The 18,079-nt window shown below is 53.7% G+C and overlaps 5 protein-coding genes across 8 annotated transcripts; 3 read left to right on the plus strand and 2 right to left on the minus strand.

The window, feature by feature from the left end:
* Positions 1–505: 505 nt before the first annotated feature.
* Positions 506–1,639, plus strand: LOC131205993 (uncharacterized). The gene is made up of 2 exons (XM_058198336.1): positions 506–712; positions 781–1,639. Exons 1-2 carry the CDS (start codon positions 581–583, stop codon positions 1,561–1,563), a joined length of 915 nt encoding a protein of 304 aa, XP_058054319.1. The 5' UTR covers positions 506–580; the 3' UTR covers positions 1,564–1,639.
* LOC131205998 (DNA-directed RNA polymerases I, II, and III subunit RPABC5) lies at positions 1,629–1,998 on the minus strand. The gene is made up of 2 exons (XM_058198343.1): positions 1,891–1,998; positions 1,629–1,826 (listed from the first exon to the last, which is right to left on the minus strand). Exons 1-2 carry the CDS (start codon positions 1,983–1,985, stop codon positions 1,718–1,720), a joined length of 204 nt encoding a protein of 67 aa, XP_058054326.1. The 5' UTR covers positions 1,986–1,998; the 3' UTR covers positions 1,629–1,717.
* Positions 1,999–2,229: 231 nt separating this feature from the next.
* Positions 2,230–4,723, minus strand: LOC131205991 (BAG domain-containing protein Samui). 4 transcript variants are annotated; one of them, XM_058198332.1, is made up of 3 exons: positions 4,585–4,701; positions 4,387–4,532; positions 2,230–4,267 (listed from the first exon to the last, which is right to left on the minus strand). In XM_058198332.1, exon 3 carries the CDS (start codon positions 4,247–4,249, stop codon positions 3,149–3,151), a length of 1,101 nt encoding a protein of 366 aa, XP_058054315.1. In that variant the 5' UTR covers positions 4,250–4,267; positions 4,387–4,532; positions 4,585–4,701; the 3' UTR covers positions 2,230–3,148. The 4 variants fall into 4 exon arrangements, with proteins under 4 accessions (XP_058054315.1, XP_058054317.1, XP_058054314.1 ...); XM_058198334.1 differs by having other exon boundaries at positions 2,230–4,261; positions 4,387–4,723; XM_058198331.1 differs by having other exon boundaries at positions 4,387–4,723.
* Positions 4,724–7,037: 2,314 nt separating this feature from the next.
* On the plus strand, positions 7,038–10,724 carry LOC131206689 (zinc finger protein 267-like). Its single transcript, XM_058199353.1, is given in 3 exon segments — positions 7,038–7,169; positions 7,251–7,589; positions 7,857–10,724. Coding segments are annotated over 3 exon segments (2,886 nt in total). The 3' UTR covers positions 10,272–10,724.
* A 1,222-nt stretch (positions 10,725–11,946) lies between these two features.
* On the plus strand, positions 11,947–17,902 carry LOC131205990 (uncharacterized protein KIAA0930 homolog). The gene is made up of 6 exons (XM_058198330.1): positions 11,947–12,422; positions 13,344–13,933; positions 13,998–14,176; positions 14,258–14,511; positions 17,306–17,455; positions 17,526–17,902. Exons 1-6 carry the CDS (start codon positions 12,275–12,277, stop codon positions 17,564–17,566), a joined length of 1,362 nt encoding a protein of 453 aa, XP_058054313.1. The 5' UTR covers positions 11,947–12,274; the 3' UTR covers positions 17,567–17,902.
* The last annotated feature ends 177 nt before the right edge of the window (positions 17,903–18,079 follow it).

Below are 18,079 nucleotides of genomic sequence, written 5' to 3' on the forward strand. Positions count from 1 at the left end.
TGCATAGTTGTGGTCTAACAGTTCGCTAGAGGGTAGTACGAAATTGGGGCAACTTTTGAAACTATTTGTTTAAATTTAAATATTATTTGAGTGGTTGATGTTGTAAAGGGGCCCTTTGGCGACAAAAGCCTGCTGAATAAGCCGGGTGTTTACGATGGGCAACCAATGAAAGGCAAGGAAGGAAATAAAGAAAAAGTATCACCGAAAATAGCTGTTCGCGGTGATGTATCCGATCGGCTCCTTTCTCGCTTCCTGTTGGATACATGCCAAAATACACCCAAGCTGAATTTGGCTCAAATCGGTTGATCTAAGTTTTGCTGAAATAATGAATTATGAATTATTTAATTATGTCATAATTAAATTATTAATTGTAACTTCTCTCATCCCACTTTACCGCCACCTACAGTGTGGACTGGGAACTAAATTGACACTTGATGCCAAACATTTCCCGGCGAATATTTGTTGGTAAACGAAACGGTGGGTTTCGCGCCCAATCAGGAGCCTATCTTTCCAACGATATTAACAACAATCGATCAGATAGCAGAAACTGAGTGGCCAGAGAAAACTAGTTTCTCCAACAATGAACGCTGAATCGACCTCCTCCGTGTGTCGCTGTTGTTCCACCGTAATCAGTGAAAGCAGCGAACCGTCCATAGATCTGATTAAATGTCCCGAAATTAATCGAATGCTGAAACAACTTTACCCTTCCAAGGTAGGCACGGTACGGGTGTCAACCCAATCCGATATGCTAACTCCGTTGAACCATCTCGCGTTTGGCAGAATCTTCCGGGCGACGAACACAAGCTGATCTGCATGGCGTGCTACCTGAATGCGCTGAATCATAGTAACTTCGTGGCGGAATATCGACAAAAACGGAGAACTTTCCGCATGAACCAGCTAGTGCTATACTCCCACTTGTGTTCGCCACCACCTGAGGTCCAAAACCTGGTTTCGGAGGACGACAGCAAAAGCGAAGATGGCGATGAGAACGCTATCACTAAGGAAGTTTCGCCAGATGAAATAACTGCGTGCTCCGAGAGCTTCCGGGACGTTCCGGACAAAAACGACGTACCGGACAAAAACGACGTACCGGACAAAAACGACGTTCCGGACACAAACGACGTTCCGGACAACGTGGAACAGCCACCAACAGGAGAACCATCAAATGACGAAGTGGATGCCTCAGTGCGTGCGTCGCCTTCAACGACTGCGAGTCCAACAGAGAAGGAGCTACGACCGGTGTTGGTGGACTGCCTGAAAACGCCACTGTATGTGGAATCTCTTGCACCGGTCGTCGTTACCGTCGATCCGGCGCATCCAAAGATCACGCAGTATCTGTGCGATAAATGCTTTGCCATTTACGACCACCTGGGCGGCCTGAAGACACACCAGAAAAATAACCGTTGCCACCGATCCTGCCGCTACTGCCTGGCCGCATTGCGGAACGGCAAAAAACACCGATGCGAACTGCAGGTGATGTACGAACCGGTCCTACCGCTGGTGCGGGGCAATCGCCCGGCTCGGCGTCGTTCGGTCGAAAGCTCTCGCTCCCCGTCGATTTAACATCGTATCGCGAGTTGACGGACTCCGATGACTACGTAGATTGAAACGTGCATCAGTGGTTTACTTAGTAAAAAAAATTTACTCTCATATTTTCGTGCTTTCCTTAACACATATCACCGTTCGGTTTAAAACATAAGCAGCAGCCAGTGTCCAGTTACTTCTCCAGTGGCGCATAATTAAGCAGCTTTTCGATGAGATCCACGTGGCCTAGCAGCATCCGGCGGCAGCAGTACCGTTTCAGTCCCAGTGCGTCCAGTGCATCGCTACGGGGGAAAAGGTTAGAGGTTGCTGCCTTCTTTTCTCCCCGGTTCATATCTCTCCGCTTACCCTTCGGTGTATTCGGCTTGCAGCAGGCCCAGATAGGCCTCCCACTTGTTGCCAATTACCTTGCCACAGGTAAAGCAGCGCACCGGAATAATCATCTCGGTTGGTTGGTGTGATTGTGTCCGAATGTTGAAATGTTGTCCGAATCGCGGCGTTAGCAGAAATCAGCAATGATTTACAACGTGCGGCGGCCTACTGTGAACGGTTCGAGTCAAATAAACAATGCACGTTGAGATGCCATCTTTTTGACAGCCACTTCGGTGTCAGTGTTGCCAGCAAAGCCTTTTCGCAAACATTCACAACCCGAAAAATCGATTCGATAACACTTCATTGTTTTATTAATTTTTAATCGCTTTCGTTGTTTCCCTTCATGCTTGTCGCTACAGGGTCCGTACTCGTTCGATAATACATGTTTGCTGCGGCGGACAGTGGTGTGTCCACAGGCTAATACCAACTTCGTGTCCGAACTGTAGAGAATCCCCCGCCGGGGAACCGTTTTATTGTTCTAAATGGTTTTGATTTTATTAAAATTAAACTTGAAAGTTATTCTCGGTTAATGGGGGTTTGCCTGGTGTCCTTATATCCAATACGAACATATCGCTCTGCCTAATACAGTACGGGCTAAGAAGTCTCGCCCCTTTCGCTTGCGCCTGGGCGCCTCACTGGTTAATAGGTTCGTTAAAGTGTGGTTATAGACGGCACAGAACAATTCTCGCGCTCGCTGCCCCGCCCTGCTTCACGGCCTTTTACTTTATCATTATCCGTTTGCCTAATATCTTGCAATCAACTCATGCTTTACGTCTAATAATTATGCGCTAAAAGTAATAAAAATAAATATCTTTCCTGCTCTAGGCACTGCTTCGCCAACACCATCACGCGGCCATCACAACCGTATCTCGTGCGTTCGCTCAACAATTCCACCCCCTGATTCCCGCCAAACTATTTGCAGCACCCGTGCCTCTATCGGGTTTTGCTAAGAAAACCTACGGCCTATGGCAACCGAACGTAACATGCGGATTGTGTGTGCGTGCGTTAGGACCATCCGTACCGTGGCCCCGTAACAAGCATCGAATCGCAATAAGTTAAAAACAGAAAACTGACGAATCGCGAAGCCCTAACAAAAACACAGTGCCCGGGGCAATGTTAAAACAAGATCCGTTCGACGACGATCTCGCCGATCGCACACGGCAGCACCGAAAGGGGGAAGCAAATTGGTATGGACGATCGCGAATGGTGTTAGGAGCCGGTCGCACTACGTCATTTACTGTTTAGCATCGTCGATCGGCTGCTGCTGCTGCTGACTAGAGTTGGACGACGAGTGAGAGATTGACGTGTTCGAAGCGGACTTACCGGCGGCGTGCTGCTCGAGCCCGTTCATCCCACCCTTGGGCGGATCGATTCCATTGGCGGTGGTGATGGCCTCGTTCCGGCCGGTAATGGAGCTGGAGCTGCCACCGGCTGCCTCCAGGGCCCCTGCTTCGGCCTTTTGCTCCAGCACCCCGATGCAGGTGTTTATGCTTCTGATTGCCGCCTTTCTGGACGATTTAATCTGCGGTTGATCGCCCACGTCGATCGAGTCCAGCTTCAGCAGATTCTGGGTCAACATCTCGTCCAGGTACATGTACGTCTTGTCCTTTTTGCCCTCCTTGCTGCCCCTGAACTTTTCGACCAGATCGAAAATAGCCGTCACATCTTGCTGGATTTTCGAAATCTTACTGGTCGGATCATCCTTAACTGGAGGCGGCGGCGACGGCTTCGGACGACTGTCGGGCTGATCGTAGCCCGTCATAGGTGGCTGTGCCGCCTGCTGCGGCTCCGAATGGTGTGCTGGCGGCGGCGCCGTCGCCTGCTGCTGCTGCTGGGGATGCCTCTGGGGCGGAAACTGTTGGTGGTAGGTGCTGGACGGTTGCTGCGGTTGTTTGCTACTGTGGTGGTGGTGGGCCTGGCTCGCACCAGCCGCCGTCGGTGGCGACGGTGTTTGCCTAGGAATCGAAGACCCGCGAGGCACGTTCGTGTTCATGTGCGGCATATGGCTGGCCATGTCCGGAAACGGGGACGTCCGGCTGGCACCGGGCGATGCCTCGCGCTTGAAGAACGGGGTGTTGAAAGCCGATCGCACCGGTATATCGCGATCCCGATCGAAGATTGAGTTCTGCTTGAACAAATCGTCCGGCATTTGCGGACTGTCACTCCCGGAAGGATGCGGCACGTGCGCGTGTGATGATGGTTGTGCGGACGGGTGCGCCGACGATGGCTGCGATTTCGGGCTCGTATTCAGCAGCGGCTCCGAACGGCCCTCGACATAGATGGGAATGTGCCGCACTTGGGGCTGTTGCGAGGGCTCCGTGTGCTGCTGCGACATGCTGACGTTCGACTGCAACTTGTAACGCAACGAAAAAAGTCCCACAATTAACACCCCGTTTCTAACTCACCGGAGTACACACATGCACTCACAAAAACACACAGAAAAGGACTTGGGTCTTTTGGGGTGTTTCTTACGCGAAATGGAACAATCCTTCCGAGCTTCCGGCGGTGGTGCAATGAGCAACCTTCGGTCTGCGCCGTGCGTTAGATATCCTCTCTCTCGCACACCCACCGTTCGCCTCCGCCACCTTCAGCACTCACGGGCAGCAGGCCGATTTGTTCTAGAACGTCTTGGAACTTTCAACACCGTTCGCGTGACTGCCGTGATCCTACCTGGGTCGCGCGAGTCCTTCCGCGGGCTATGTTATGACGGCCGATCGCGTTTCGCACCAACTTTCCCCAGCGCCGCCGCTTGGTTGGATAATGAGAAAATCAATTTTTCTGTCCAGTTTTCCCCAGCTGCACCAATTTGACCGTGTTTCGCCTTTTTGCGGAGAGAGAAGCTTTTGACAGCTAACTGACGATTGTTGACTTGCGACGATGACTAATTGTGCCACAGGGTGCCCAGTGGCGTGCGTTTCGCTCGCCCGGGTTCGCACGCGCCATCGAAACGTCGAAATGGAGCCGTTCAATAGATGTTTTATTGGGACTGGGTAAGAAAAAAGGGGAGTTTTCAATTATTATGTGCGGTGCCGCATTTTGATTCGCAGATTGATTCCACCAGCCAAACTCCCGGTAGCGCCCGGGTCGGGCATGATGGACAACAACCACTAGGCTAGGCTACACTGGCCAAGAATGTCACCCAAACCAATGCCTGCCTAGAACAGCAGCACAACCACGGAACCGCGTAGAAAAGGGGCTTGAGAAAAGGGTAGTGAAAATCGTGTGCATTGTTTACCGCGTTTGGCCGTACGGACAGCTTTTGGTCCTTCCGCCCGCGGCATCTGGTGCCGCAAATCGCTTTTTAGTCGAGCCCCGTGCGTGCGGCAATATAGAGTGTGCAATAGTGGGCAATGGTGTGCGCGCGCGTGTGTATCTGTGACTGTCATGCCTGGCATTGTGCAGGGCGCCGCAGGACAAGCATTGTTTGAATCAATAAAACTGTAAACCCTTCATCAAGCGACAGATATTCCCGGTCCGGTTGCGATCCGGTTCCACGCTCCATGTCCTGTGTATGGGTGAGCGGACACACACAACGTTGGTGGTCAGTTAGAAGCAACTCTTATTGTGCATTGGAAGTGTGGAATGCAAAGCGCGTGTTCTTAACCCTCCCGGGCCGTCACAGTGCTTTGTGACGAAGGAGCCGAAGCCGAAGGAAAAAGCGGGCCTCGAAAGAACATCAGAGCCAGAAGCCAGAAGGAACAATGGAAGCTAAGCACCACACTCGGCACGGCCTCCCGCTTGGGCCCATGGCCTCCTGCTGCTGAGTGTTTTGCTGCAGATGGTTCGAAATCGCACTCAAATCCCAATCTATTCAAAGGCTCCACCAATCGTCGGGGCCAAACTTGTGTGCCCCAACGGCCATGTTTCCGTAACCTGTCCCCGCGGACGGAGGCGCGCTGTGTTTTCAAGTGCGAGCGCGCACACACATTGACACACGTGTATTGGATTGGAGTGCGCAACACGACCACGACCCTAAATCGACGTACGGGTTGTGTCCGCGCTTGATCGCTCGACGCTCCGGAAGGACACACGCGCGAGTGTGCGGCTACTTTGTTACTTCCGCTGCGTTGTTGGCAGCAGGCCGTACCGAAGGGCAATCTTCGCCGCGTGAGCGGTGATGGCATTGTTTACCAAACGGATGCGGCCAGACAGTGAGCACGACGATCGCCGCGAGTGTCAGGTGTACGGAGTGATTTAAGAAACAAACAAGATCACCGGCGACCGGGGCATCGCAGCACTACCGGTGGAACTTTTACACAAAGGAAACAATGTCTCGCAGCAGTCAACGCTTGCTCAAACGCAAATCCCTCGTCCCGTAAGTACAGTCGCAAGGATGGGTGGTGTATCGTCAACCCGTTTTTGCTTCGCCTCAAAGTAGCCTCCGTCTCATAGCAACAACACAATAGCGCAATATGGCCTAGAGTCACGTTTCCGGTCAAGAGTGGTGCGTTTTCGTCTTTGTCTGTGTTTCTGCCGAGCGGCGGCGGCGGCACACGGCAAACAGAGGACACACAGAGTGGGGAATAACAAGAACGGGTTGAAAAACAACGCGTTGGTGTTGGCTGGTGTAAATACGGTGTGCGTAATACGAGACCGCAGCGCGCACACGAAGAGACCACAAAAGAGTATCCTCGCGTGCATTGTTTCGTCCGCCCCCCCAAACCCGGCTTATTTTTCGCCCGATGCTTTTCTCGCTCTCGCGCCACTTCTTCAATGGGCCAGCAGTGGGGGCCTTTGTCAATGGGAAGTACTATGTGTATACTTTCTACACGCGGCCGGCGTCTCGCGTCCGCCACTACCAGAGCGTGGTCCGCGTGAGTGTGCGTGCGCCGTCGATCGGCGGCCGTCTCTGGAGAGCATAATTGACCTTGCCGCGCTCGCGCGGGGCGATGGCTTTGTGCCGCGAGCAAGTACCGCCGCCGATCGCACACTAGGTTCCGGTGTATTAGTGTGCGCAAGGCTGACGTGATTGTGTTTACGTTTGCTGCTGGTTACTCATTCGCCTCCTGCGATGAAGGCCCGAAGCGCAAAACAACCATCATTACGGCAGAACCATGAACTCGGCGGTGGCTCCATTGTTGAAGCTTATGAATTTAATTGTGTCTTTATGCCTTCCTCACATCATGTCTAGCGATTCGCGGAACCTGTGTCGCCTGTGTCTGTCGAAGGAACGGAAGCTAACCCGATTTTTCTCCAACGAACATGGGATCGACAACGATCTACTGCGCAAGATCTACGACTGCACGACGGTGGAGGTAACTAGTGATGATCCAGTGATCACCCTTAGGGCCGTCACAAATCGTTAACATTCCCTCGCGATCGCGGTTCTTTTCCAGGCGGATCATTTTGATGTGTTTCCAGTGGCCATCTGTTCGCTTTGCGAGCAGCAGCTCAGCGATTGGTACCGGTTCCGGGAAAAGTGTATCGAAAATGATACCATTCTGCACAATCTGTTCGGCATGGAGCGAAGTCGCCAAGCGGCGCACCGGTTCTCGATCGGTGACAAACCGAATCCACCGGCAGAACCTGTGCTGCAGTACGCCAGTGAGGTGGACGAGGAAGAGGACGACGTACGCAACGAGCAACATAATGGGCCAGCGATCGCCACGCCAGTCGACGAAACGGAACCATCATCCACCACGCAGACGACGGTTCCCGAAACCCCCGAGTCCATGGTGAGCATTGCCTTGACTCAACTGTCGACGCTCGCTGTGCGTCCTCGCAAGAATCCGGACGCTCCGGAACCCGTAACCTCGACACCTTCCTCCTCGATGGGCATTATTCGTGTGGCCAAAAATCTGCTCGCCAGCCAGCAACACCAGCAGCAGCAGCAGCAGCAGCAGCAGCAGCAGCAGCAACAGCAGGGCGAAGTAGCAACAACCCTGCATGGTATTATGCCCCCCGTGGCGCTCGATCATGTGCGGCACCTTTCGGCACACAAGCTGATGGGTCTGTCGGTGCAACTGGAAGACGGTCGGTTCCAGTGTATGGTGTGCAAGCGCACGTTCCGCAACGCGTACACCCTGAAGCGGCACCTCAAGCTCCACACGGAGGAGAACCTGTACGAGTGCGAGTACTGTGGGAAGCGGTTCAACGATCGGTCAAACTGGAAGATCCACCAGCGGGCCCACACCGGGGACAACCTATACAACTGCCTGGTTTGCCTGAAGAGCTTCATATCGCCCTCGACGCTCAAGTATCATCGGCGGGCCCACCGGAAGCTGCGATCGTTCGATTGTCGCGTTTGCCAGGAATCGTTCAACGAGTACGAGGAGCTCGAGGCCCACATGCGTGACGCGCACCGGGGTGTCGCATTGGAAGACCTGCAGATGGACGAACCGCTGCTCGATGCGGCCAATTTCGTCAAGATTGAGCTCGAAGACGAGGAGCAGCAGCAGCTGAGTACAACGCAGGAACCGCGGAACAATGCCGACAGTAGCGGTCTACTCGTGACCGGAAGCGACATCGAAGACGCTGACGAAGGTGAAGAGGAGAGCGGCCACGGGAGGGGGGACGGAGAGTGTCACCTAGTGGGGCCCAGTGCGGAGGCCCAGAGGCACCATCCGCATCATCCTCCACTTTCGAAGGCCAGTGACGAGCAGATTATACTAGATGGTTCGCGGCAGGAACCGTTGGCCATGGAAACTGCTGCAGACATACCGATCCCGGTGCAGCCACCGGTGGGCATCAAACAGGAGCTTCCCGACGTCGTAAAGCAGGAACCGTTCGATGAAGACATGCTCGTGACCGATCCTCGCGAGCTACTTATGATGGAGGAAGCTTCGGAGGGCCAAGAGGAGGAAAAAGAGGTAAGGTAGTGTTGTCTGCCGAGTAGCGCACCGTCTTGATTCTAATTCCCGTCCCCATTACAGTCCAACCGAGGCACCGTAATACTGTTCCGGTGTGATTATTGCATGCAGATATTCCACTTTCTGGATGACCTCAATGCCCACATGGAGCTGCACAACGGTGCGAACGGACCCCATCAGAACGGTGCTGGTGTCGTGCTAGGTTCAGCCGCTGCCATCCCTCATCAGGCGCAGGCCGCGACCCCCGATAGTCGACCACCTTCGCTACTGAAACCAATGATGCTTCGGAATGTCGGTACAACCGAACTGGGCGGTTCCTCGATGGTCACTGGCACAACTCGGTTGCATCCGATGCCCGGCAACATGCAGATCGTGTATCACTCCACGCAACCGGACATACGACCGGTGCCGGCACCAGCGACCAATCGAACCACCGACTGTCAGCCCCTGTTGTTTCTGTCCCCCGCAGCAAACGGTGCCGGTGGGCTTAAACGGCGCCACTCGTTCGAACCGGATGTGGCCGACCTGATGAACGTGACGCCGCCGGAGCACCAGTGCACCAAGTGTTCGAAGCGGTTCCGCACCGAAGAGCTGCTACGCGTGCACGAAGCGACCCACGAGAACGACGCACTGGTCAATCGGGTCCGCAGCTGCCGGATTTGCAACAAGGTGTTCAAGTGTGAGCTCAATTTGCAGGCGCACATGCGGAAACACAACACAACGCACCACTCACTGATCAAGTTCTCCGGTTCGAGCGGGGACGATGACCAACACCCGGAAGGTAGCGGCGCTGGCCCTGGTGATGGTGGCCGCAGTGGCAGCGAATCCGCTTCTTCCTCTAGCGCCGGCGAAAATGAAGGAGGATCGAAAGAGGATCGGCAACCGCCGGCCGAAGCGGCCGATGGCGGTGCGTCTTCGGAATCGCTCGGCGATAGTGAAGGCGAAGTGGGACTTACATCCTCCGAATCGTCCTCCGGCAATGGAGCGCTAGCGGTGATGGCGGCAGCGGCCGCAGCGGCCGCCGCGGTAGCAGCAGGGCGGAAAGGCCCGGTGCGGAAGTGTGAAATTTGTGCCATCAGCTTCGACGATGCGACGTACCTCGAGCAGCACGTGCTAAGTCACTTTGCGCGCAACGAGGCGGTCTCGTTCATCCCGTCCGCCGACCGGCCGTTCAAGTGTACCGAGTGCCACAAGCGGTTCAAGAGAAAAGACTATCTGCTCATCCACATCCGGACGCACACGGGGGAACGGCGCTACAAGTGCGACCTCTGCTCGAGCGCCTTCGTCCACCCGTCCAACCTGATCACGCACCGGAAGCTGCACTCGAACGAGCGGCCCCACAAATGCGACCTGTGCAAGGCCACCTTCAAGCTGTACGCCGGCCTGAAGATCCATCGGAGACGCTGTGTGATGAAAAACTTGTCCGATAGCTTCTCCTTCGGCGACGACGGTTCGGCGTCGAGCGCAGGAACTGATCCAAACGCCGCTGTAGCAGCAGCCGGAACGTCAGTGCATCTGGTCCAATCTGCGGGCCGACTCTCACTGTAGTCCTCTCACCCCCCCGGGCGTCACATCTCTCTATTGTATTTGTAAATATTTTTGGGCTCGCCCCCTTCCGGGTGGGGAACACAACCGGACAGGCGGCTGGCATCCTCCTAAGCTAGAGGTTCCTATTGCGCACTGAGTGGTGAGTGGCGGAAGATGATAAGTCTGATTGATTAGCTTCTCGTCCCTGGGTGTGGTGCGCGGTTACTTAGCGCACCATCCTATGCCTAGGGCCCCATTCTCTTTCTTTTTGCGTTTTCATTTCTCTTTTGGTTTTTGGTTTGGTATAGCGCCATTTGCTGCCATCACAGCGACCCCAGTCTCTTGTTTGATAAGGAATCCCTCGCCCAACCAAGTGAGTTACATTCATGTGCCGTAGTAGATAGTCGAATCCGATAGCAAAGCCGCGTTTTGTATTCGTATCAGGTATTATTGGTTAAGCGAAGCAAAATTGAACCCTTGTCTAATGCCCCTATAGAGAGACCCCTAGAGAAGTAGTTAAGAATAGTATAGCATATATAACTAGGTATTTTGTAGCGTGAAGCAGCGCTAAGTAGAGTAAAACTATTTTTTCCTTTCCCCCACGTCACTAGCAATACGTCAGTCAACAACCGGTGTGACCTCTCGTCTCCGTGTAGACTCTTCCCACCCGGGGGATTCCGGCGTAGGTTTTAAGGGGACATTTCCTGTCTGGTTTGATTAATTTTCTGCCGAGGCCATCATATTTCTGCACACACGCGCATATTCATAGAATTACAATGCATTTTCTTTACGAATGTACACGCTTATGACTCCAATATGCGCTAGAGCCATGAACGGTTAACGGTTTTCAGCCGCAATAGGGCAGAAAGAAGACGGCCAACACTGAGAAGTGTGTGAGGATGTTTCGAAAACATGTACACCTTCGGTGTTCGCTTGCGATCGCTACCCGCGATCGCGTGCACAAATCATGAAGAGAATGTACAACAAACGGAATACAAAATAGAAGAAAAGAGCGAGAGCCGTAGTCGGTGAACGGAAAGCAACAAATCTTAAATGAAGTTAAGTATTAAGGAAACAGAGAGCGGCCTGCAGAGGGAAGCACGATGCCTGCAGAGTGGCTCCTGTGCTGCGGGCCCTCGACTTATGGAAGTTTGAAATTACTTACGCGAATCTACAGAAATGCCATAGGAAGGACGCGATGGAAGAATCGAATAAAGATGTAAACTATAAGCGCGCTGTGTGTGATGTTTTGCTCAAAGAAATGCCCCTAAATTAAATGTTACCAACGGTCAAAAATCACCAACGTTTGAAAATGGTTGCGTTACATAGCGTTACGGAGCATGACATCGCAGTAACGCCTGGCAATGTTTACACGCTGTTCTCTCGCTCGCTCGATCCAGCTGCCGTCTCTTTCCCCCGGTCTTTGGCAGATTTGTGTTGTTCCGTATTTGTCACGACGCCGGGTCGGGTCTTTTCGTTGGAAAACATCGGCCACCAACAACCAACAATTGCGCAATCGCAAGCAGTGCTCCACAACGACACAGTGACGCACACATCCATAGGTCCCACATTATCTCGTGAAAGAGCCAAATGAAAACACAATCCGCGTCCGTACGGGGAGAGCAATTCAGTTTTCGAAACAGTCTCGGCGGAGACGCACGGACAAAGCGCTTTTCCCACAACCATCTTCCGAATATAAAAACGCAAAAAGACTGAGAACGACCTCGACCGGTTCGATTCCGGTCTGGAAAAGAAGTGTCCGCAAATCCGCAATCTGTTGTGCAGTTCCTGTGTCCTGGGCCTGGCTGCAATGGGTGTATTCCTTCGTGCGGTGCTGTGTCCAACTGGGGCAGGCCGGTGAACCTTTTTCGTCTACCGTTCACCTTCCATTCCGCTGCACCGTGTAAGCCCCCGAGGGCACGGACAGGGGCCGGACCACTCTCTGACGGCAAGCGGCTTTCACGGAACGCCCTTCAACAAAGCCCCCCGGTTCTACGGTGGACGACCAACGGCGGGCATTCACCATGTCGCTGGTCGGCGGAGGTGGCCTCGGCGGCGGATCAGCGTCGGCCGCCGCAGCACTGCTTAAATCGCCACAAACCGCTCTCCAAACCTTTCTGGAGGAAATCAACTTCCAGCGTACGAAGGAGATGCGACAGCTGCTAAAAGATGGTTAGTATCCTCCCCCCGGTGGGGTTTCCTGGGGAATCGAGGTAAAAGGATCCAGGGGACGGGATGGTAATTTCCCGGGAACACGGGGTTCGAATGACGCGATTTGCGTTTTGTCAATTCGTCGCCAACTGCGATCATCAACCGAAAACGGTATGTCGATTATCGATTTTTCCGGAACGGCCAGCGTATGAGTGCAACGTTAGAATATGCGCAATATTCGTGTGCGGTGGCCAATACACACACATATACATCGGAAGGATAACTGACTTCCATAATCGTCCTAGAACTCCCATTTGGAGTGGCCGCACAGATGGAATGTCAAACATTTGAACCCTCCGTTGACCGGTTTTTTACTCACCTCGAACGCAGTCCACGTCGGGGATTTTTCCTATGAAGAAGTGAAAAAATGAAGTCACTTTTCATCCCAATGGGGATGGCTAAAAGTAAAAGTATTTTTCCAATCACACTGCACCCCTCTGCAACGCAATTGTGAATCCCCTTTTAGCGGTGGTGATTTTAGCAAACAAGTTCATGGCTTGCATGGATTACTCATAGTAGCGCAGCGCCGCTGATTAATCATCACCAGTAGCCCCGTCATGGTATATCTCCTTTCAATCGGAACGACTTGCCCTGGCGCGGAGCGGAAGAGAACTCGTAATGAAGGTCATAAAAACATGCCAATATTTCATTTGCGAGGCCAAAAATTGGTGCGGCAAAAACAAACAACCGACAACAGTCAATCAAATCAGAGCAACCATTGCACTCTGGGCAGGCTTTGTTCCATAACGGTCCGTCGTCAAACATTCGTCGATCCATTCGGAAGGGTCCATCGAGTGGTGTCCTACTATCGGCCCTATTATCGGCCGGACACAGATTCGAACTTATTTGAGACGTGTTTTCGTTCCCTTTCCCTCTTCTCAGATGGCGGGTTCGTGGTACTGCAAGGAACCACGTACTGGACCGACCTGTTCGTGCGCCACTTCCTCTTCCAGTCCGAGCCGGAGCACAGTATCGACTGTGACGATCTGCTGTTTTTCGTGCGCAAAAAACACATCAAAGGTTCGTCCCGGGCGATGCCCAAGTACGAGACGGAGATCGAGGTGTTCCGGAAGGACTCGCGCAAACTGCCGATCGGCGATCCGGACGTCGACTGGGAGGAAACGGTCTACCTGAACCTGGTGATCCACCAGTTCAACTACACGCTCACGCTGGCCATCTGTACGCGCACGTCACCGAAGGAGCTGCAGGTGTTGCGGCGCCACTCGCAGAAGGTGTACGCCTCGCCGAGCCGCCGAAAGATGGACACCAAGGGTGACAGCGAGGAGATCACCTATCCGCACATCTGCTTCATGGTGGACAACTTTGACGAGGTGTTCCACGACATACTGGTGCGCGACGGCGAAATGGTGTGCGTTGAGCTGGTGGCCACCGATCGCGATGGCGCCGTTCAGGGCGTGATCTTTCTCGGCTCGATCCGCTACGATGCACTGAAACGGGTCTACGACGCTAGGGTAAGTGCACCCATCGTGCCCTAGAATCCGGATGGGTTGGTTAATGGCACACCATTTTCCGTAGCAATCGAGCCTCGGTTCGAAGGTAGCGCAGCGAATGTCCTTTGGCCTTTTCAGCTCCGGTGGACCGCAGACGCGCTGTGAGTTTGTGCGGATGAAGGGGCCGCAAGGAAAGGGGCACGCCGAAATGGCCGTTACGAAACCGAAAGGGTCCGGCGTAGAGACACCGACCAGCGAACCGGGGTTAGTACCGGAAAACCGGATGCATGAGATTGGGCGGTCATTAATGAGTTTTCTCTATCACACCCCGCCACGGCGCAATAGCTTCTGTGCGACCGACATGTGGGACTCGGAATGGGAAGAAGACTGCGAGGAGTACTACAATTATCGGCACCAGCGGCGGCTGAGCGACCCGAGCGCCAATCTGAACAACTTCAACCGGTACGGATGGCGAACGAAGAACGCATCCGATTCGTCGACGTCCGCGTACGGTGGCTCGAAGGCACGGTCCGAGAACGAAGGGCTCGACTGCCTGGCCAACGAGGTGTCGGAGATCGAGGCCGGTGACTTGCGTGATGGTAAGATGCCCACTCTCGTTGTCCTCTCTGTGCTTCTCTCTCTCTCACTCTCTGTGTTTGTGTGCAATGCTTAAAAGGAAAGGAATGACACTTTTGGAAGGACTGTGAAGGACATTTTTGCAGCTCCGAGCTTCACTTTCTGGCCACTGTTGTGCATGGACTGTACAGAGTTTTTGGTTGCTCGTTATCATTTTGCGCTTTTTGCGTCCTCCCTTTGCTTTTTGGACACCAAAAGCCTGTGCTCTTAATCCCGTTGTGCACCCGTAGATTAAGTGCGTTCGGAGAGACATCTGTCCTCTGGTCTGCCGAAAGAAGAACCTCACACATATCGGGTATGGGAAGCAGGACGATCGCTTGACGGGAAAAGAAAGGAACGATCCTCAAACCAGTTCCTCTACCGCAACTTCAGAGACGTGGCCGCAGGACCGCACATTTTTATGTTCTTTAGACCCCTCAAACCCCAGACGATCCTCTTTCGTGCGTTCTGAAGTTGAATTAGTAGTCGCTCGCTAGAAGTATCCAGAAATGCCCAGTAGTGAAAGTGGCACGCCAGCCATACCTTTCTTTTCGGTTTGCTGCCCACAGTTTACTTACGATCCCTTCGTTAGCTGCTATCACCTGTATCGATTGGTTCTCCTGTTTCCTGTTTTGTGTTACAGTCATGTCCTCGTCCAGATTTCTTATATTTTTCTCTTCTTTTCTCTCTTTCTCTCTCTCTCTCTCTCTCTCGCTCTATTGCTCTCCGCGACGCACACCAACCGTTTCTCTGTTGACAATTGTCCTGTTTTTCGGCCCATCCCATGCCGTTCCGTCACGCGTCACGTCACGAACAGATCGTCCTGCTTCCTCCTCCATCTCGGACACGAAATTGGCATCGGTAGGAGTTGCCTCTGCCGGTGTGGGGCCGCTTCCACCAAAAGCCGACGCCCTGTCCGAACGATGCGCCAACAACAGCGGGGTGCCGAAAGGGCCCAACAGCACCGCGTCGTCCTGTTGCAACTGCTTTGGACTGGGCAAGCGGTGCGGTAGGAGAGCAGGGGACGAAACCGACTCGGTGCAAATGTCCGACGTATACACACCACCGTGCCCGAACTGTCAGCCAAAGGGCACCGACGAAGGCCGACGATCGACGGAACCAGCGGACGGAGAGACGATCGAAGAAGCGGACCGACTGAGGTTACAGTCGCTTGAACTGCACGATTCACCCGCCTGTTTGGCCACTGTCAGCAAGGGGCGATCGCCACTGCTAAGCCATCGCAACGTGCTGATCGTGGAGAGCGAACTTGAGTTTGCCGGTGGTGCCAAGGTTCGACCACCCGCGACCGCAACTTCGGCCCCAGCATCAAAGAACACTGAAAAGGGCAAGAAAAAGAACTCATTGGCCCAGGCCAGTGGACCGGTGGTGAAAAAGCGGGATAATAGCTCTCGACCGGCGCAAAGTCCCAAGAAACGCCTTAGTACGCCCATATTTCGCTCGAAACGATTCAACGGCGATGGTGGCAATGGCCAGAACAAATCCAACTCGACGACGGGCGACGCACGGTCTAAAGGAAGTTCCTGTACCAACAGTAACCACATTAACAATAACGCCCAAGGGCGGAGCGGGACGCGGGCGACCGCAGCAGCGGCTGCCGCACCGGAAGCCACGGAGGCCACCGAAGAGTTTGAGCTCGCCGATGATGCCGTTTCGCTAAACGGCTTCGATGGGGGCGATGGTGGCGATCTTTCGGTGATCGCTTCCGCCGGCGAACGGAGGACCACCAACACCACTAAGCCGGATGTGGAGCTACTCGATACAAAGCAGATGATCCGGGTAAACGGGAAAGAGGAGTTCCCCGCCGAACGGACCGGTAGCAACAATGGAAACGAACGATCGAAAGGCACCGTCGTGGTGGCCGCCGCACACATCAAGGAACACCGGGACCGGCGTACTTCCGGCGCTACAATCCGATCGACGCTCGCTACCGAACGAACCGCAACGGCAGGAGGAGGCGGACGGTTCTCGATGATCTACCGACGAAGCAAATCTTCATCCGCAGCAACGGCCGCTACCACCGGTCCGGCGGTATCGTCGGCCATCAAAAAGGACGATAAGCGAAAATCAGACCCTAAGCCGCTACCGGTGGGCAAGCAAAATGGTGGTGCAACGAGTGATAAGGATCGCTGTGATCGCAATCATCATCCACAGCTCGCGGCGGAGGATGTGGTGAAGAGGAAAGCGAAGCCGATCGACCAGGCTGGCGGTGAACAAGATCCTGCCCCAACGGAATGTTCCCCAACCGAGCGTGATATTAATGGGAATCCCGGGGGAGCCACCGCGACGACGGCTGTAGATGAGACGACGGAGGACAGCGAACTGAGTAATCGTGCCATTTGGGCCGCACTGAAGGATTTGAGGGCCAAAAAAGGCTACTCAACGCTGCCGAAGATGAAGAAGCTATCCTACAACAGTTTCTACGTCCGGCCGGCGATGCATCCCGATGGCGGTGATGCTGGTGGTGCCAGCGAGGGTGCTGCTGTTGAAGGCATTCCGATGCGGCGCACTCCGGATGGGACCAACATCTACTACCTGTGCGATTACCACCACCATCCCAGACGAAGCCAGGGTGACAAAGGTTTGCCAAACACCCTCTTACTTCGCCGTTCACTTTCTAGTTGTTGCTTTGCCGTGCTTCACTTTCCCCGTAGATCATCCGATCGTACAAGAAGGCGGCGGACACACGAGATGCCCGACGCAGGGTGTTCCACATTTGTTAATCCTCGCCCGCCCCTTTTGCTCCCCTGTTCTCCACAGAACTAGACGACGGAGCCTACAATCCGCTCTGGACCACGAAGGGATTCACACAAACGTTCCATTTCTGGAAGGAGAACCGACGGCAGCAGTCGACACCGCTGAATGCGTTCCTTACGTACGTTACGCTTCCCTGGTGGAGCATAGCGAAGGGTGAGTGTCGATCACGCCCCTGCGGCCTGACGCAGTGAGAGCTAACCTTCCGCTCTTCACGATCTTTCAGATTTGCTGGACCACCGGGAGCAACCGATCCTAACATTCTAGAGTGCGATTGAACGAGCACGCCACACGAAGCCTACAAGGGACAGTATTTCGTCCCTTTGGCCGTCATAAAATATAAGCATAGACAGCATCGAACAGAAAACTAGTCACACGCGCGAAGAGGAGTTGCTTGCGTTGCGATCATACGCGTACCGTGTATCCTGTCCTTCGATCGAGGGCCGCCCCTTTAAGCTGTGCCTTTGTTTTCACTCTTATTCCGCGCACGATTATGTGATAATGTAGCCCAAAACTCCACTCGAATCTCACAGCGGGGACACAAGACTAGTCAGGTGAAGGCGAATCCAATCTCCGGATCAACCCGATTTGCTAATTGTTTTTTAACGTTTGATTGGTTGAGTTCGTACCTTTTCCCTGTTCTCTCGTTCTGCGTTTAAATTTTAAGTTCTCGGTCGCGCGTAGAAAGAGCAAGCGAAAAGACGAATGGATGGAAATAAACAGCATTTACAGCAACGTAAACGGCAGAACGGGGCACGTTTCATTTGACACCAAAGTTGG

Source organism: Anopheles bellator, chromosome 1 (assembly GCF_943735745.2).
Source record: "Anopheles bellator chromosome 1, idAnoBellAS_SP24_06.2, whole genome shotgun sequence".
In the NCBI taxonomy this organism is placed as follows: Eukaryota; Metazoa; Arthropoda; class Insecta; order Diptera; family Culicidae; genus Anopheles; species Anopheles bellator.

Coding starts and splice junctions, on each gene's coding strand:
- LOC131205993 (XM_058198336.1), top strand. CDS start 581: ATGAACGCTGAATCGACCTCCTCCGTGTGTCGCTGTTGTTCCACCGTA. Junction 713..780: donor AACAACTTTACCCTTCCAAG/GTAGGCACGGTA, acceptor CGCGTTTGGCAG/AATCTTCCGGGCGACGAACA.
- LOC131205998 (XM_058198343.1), bottom strand. CDS start 1,985: ATGATTATTCCGGTGCGCTGCTTTACCTGTGGCAAGGTAATTGGCAAC. Junction 1,827..1,890: donor CAAGCCGAATACACCGAAGG/GTAAGCGGAGAG, acceptor TTTCCCCCGTAG/CGATGCACTGGACGCACTGG.
- LOC131205991 (XM_058198334.1), bottom strand. CDS start 4,249: ATGTCGCAGCAGCACACGGAGCCCTCGCAACAGCCCCAAGTGCGGCAC.
- LOC131205990 (XM_058198330.1), top strand. CDS start 12,275: ATGTCGCTGGTCGGCGGAGGTGGCCTCGGCGGCGGATCAGCGTCGGCC. Junction 12,423..13,343: donor GCGACAGCTGCTAAAAGATG/GTTAGTATCCTC, acceptor CCCTCTTCTCAG/ATGGCGGGTTCGTGGTACTG. Junction 13,934..13,997: donor AACGGGTCTACGACGCTAGG/GTAAGTGCACCC, acceptor CATTTTCCGTAG/CAATCGAGCCTCGGTTCGAA.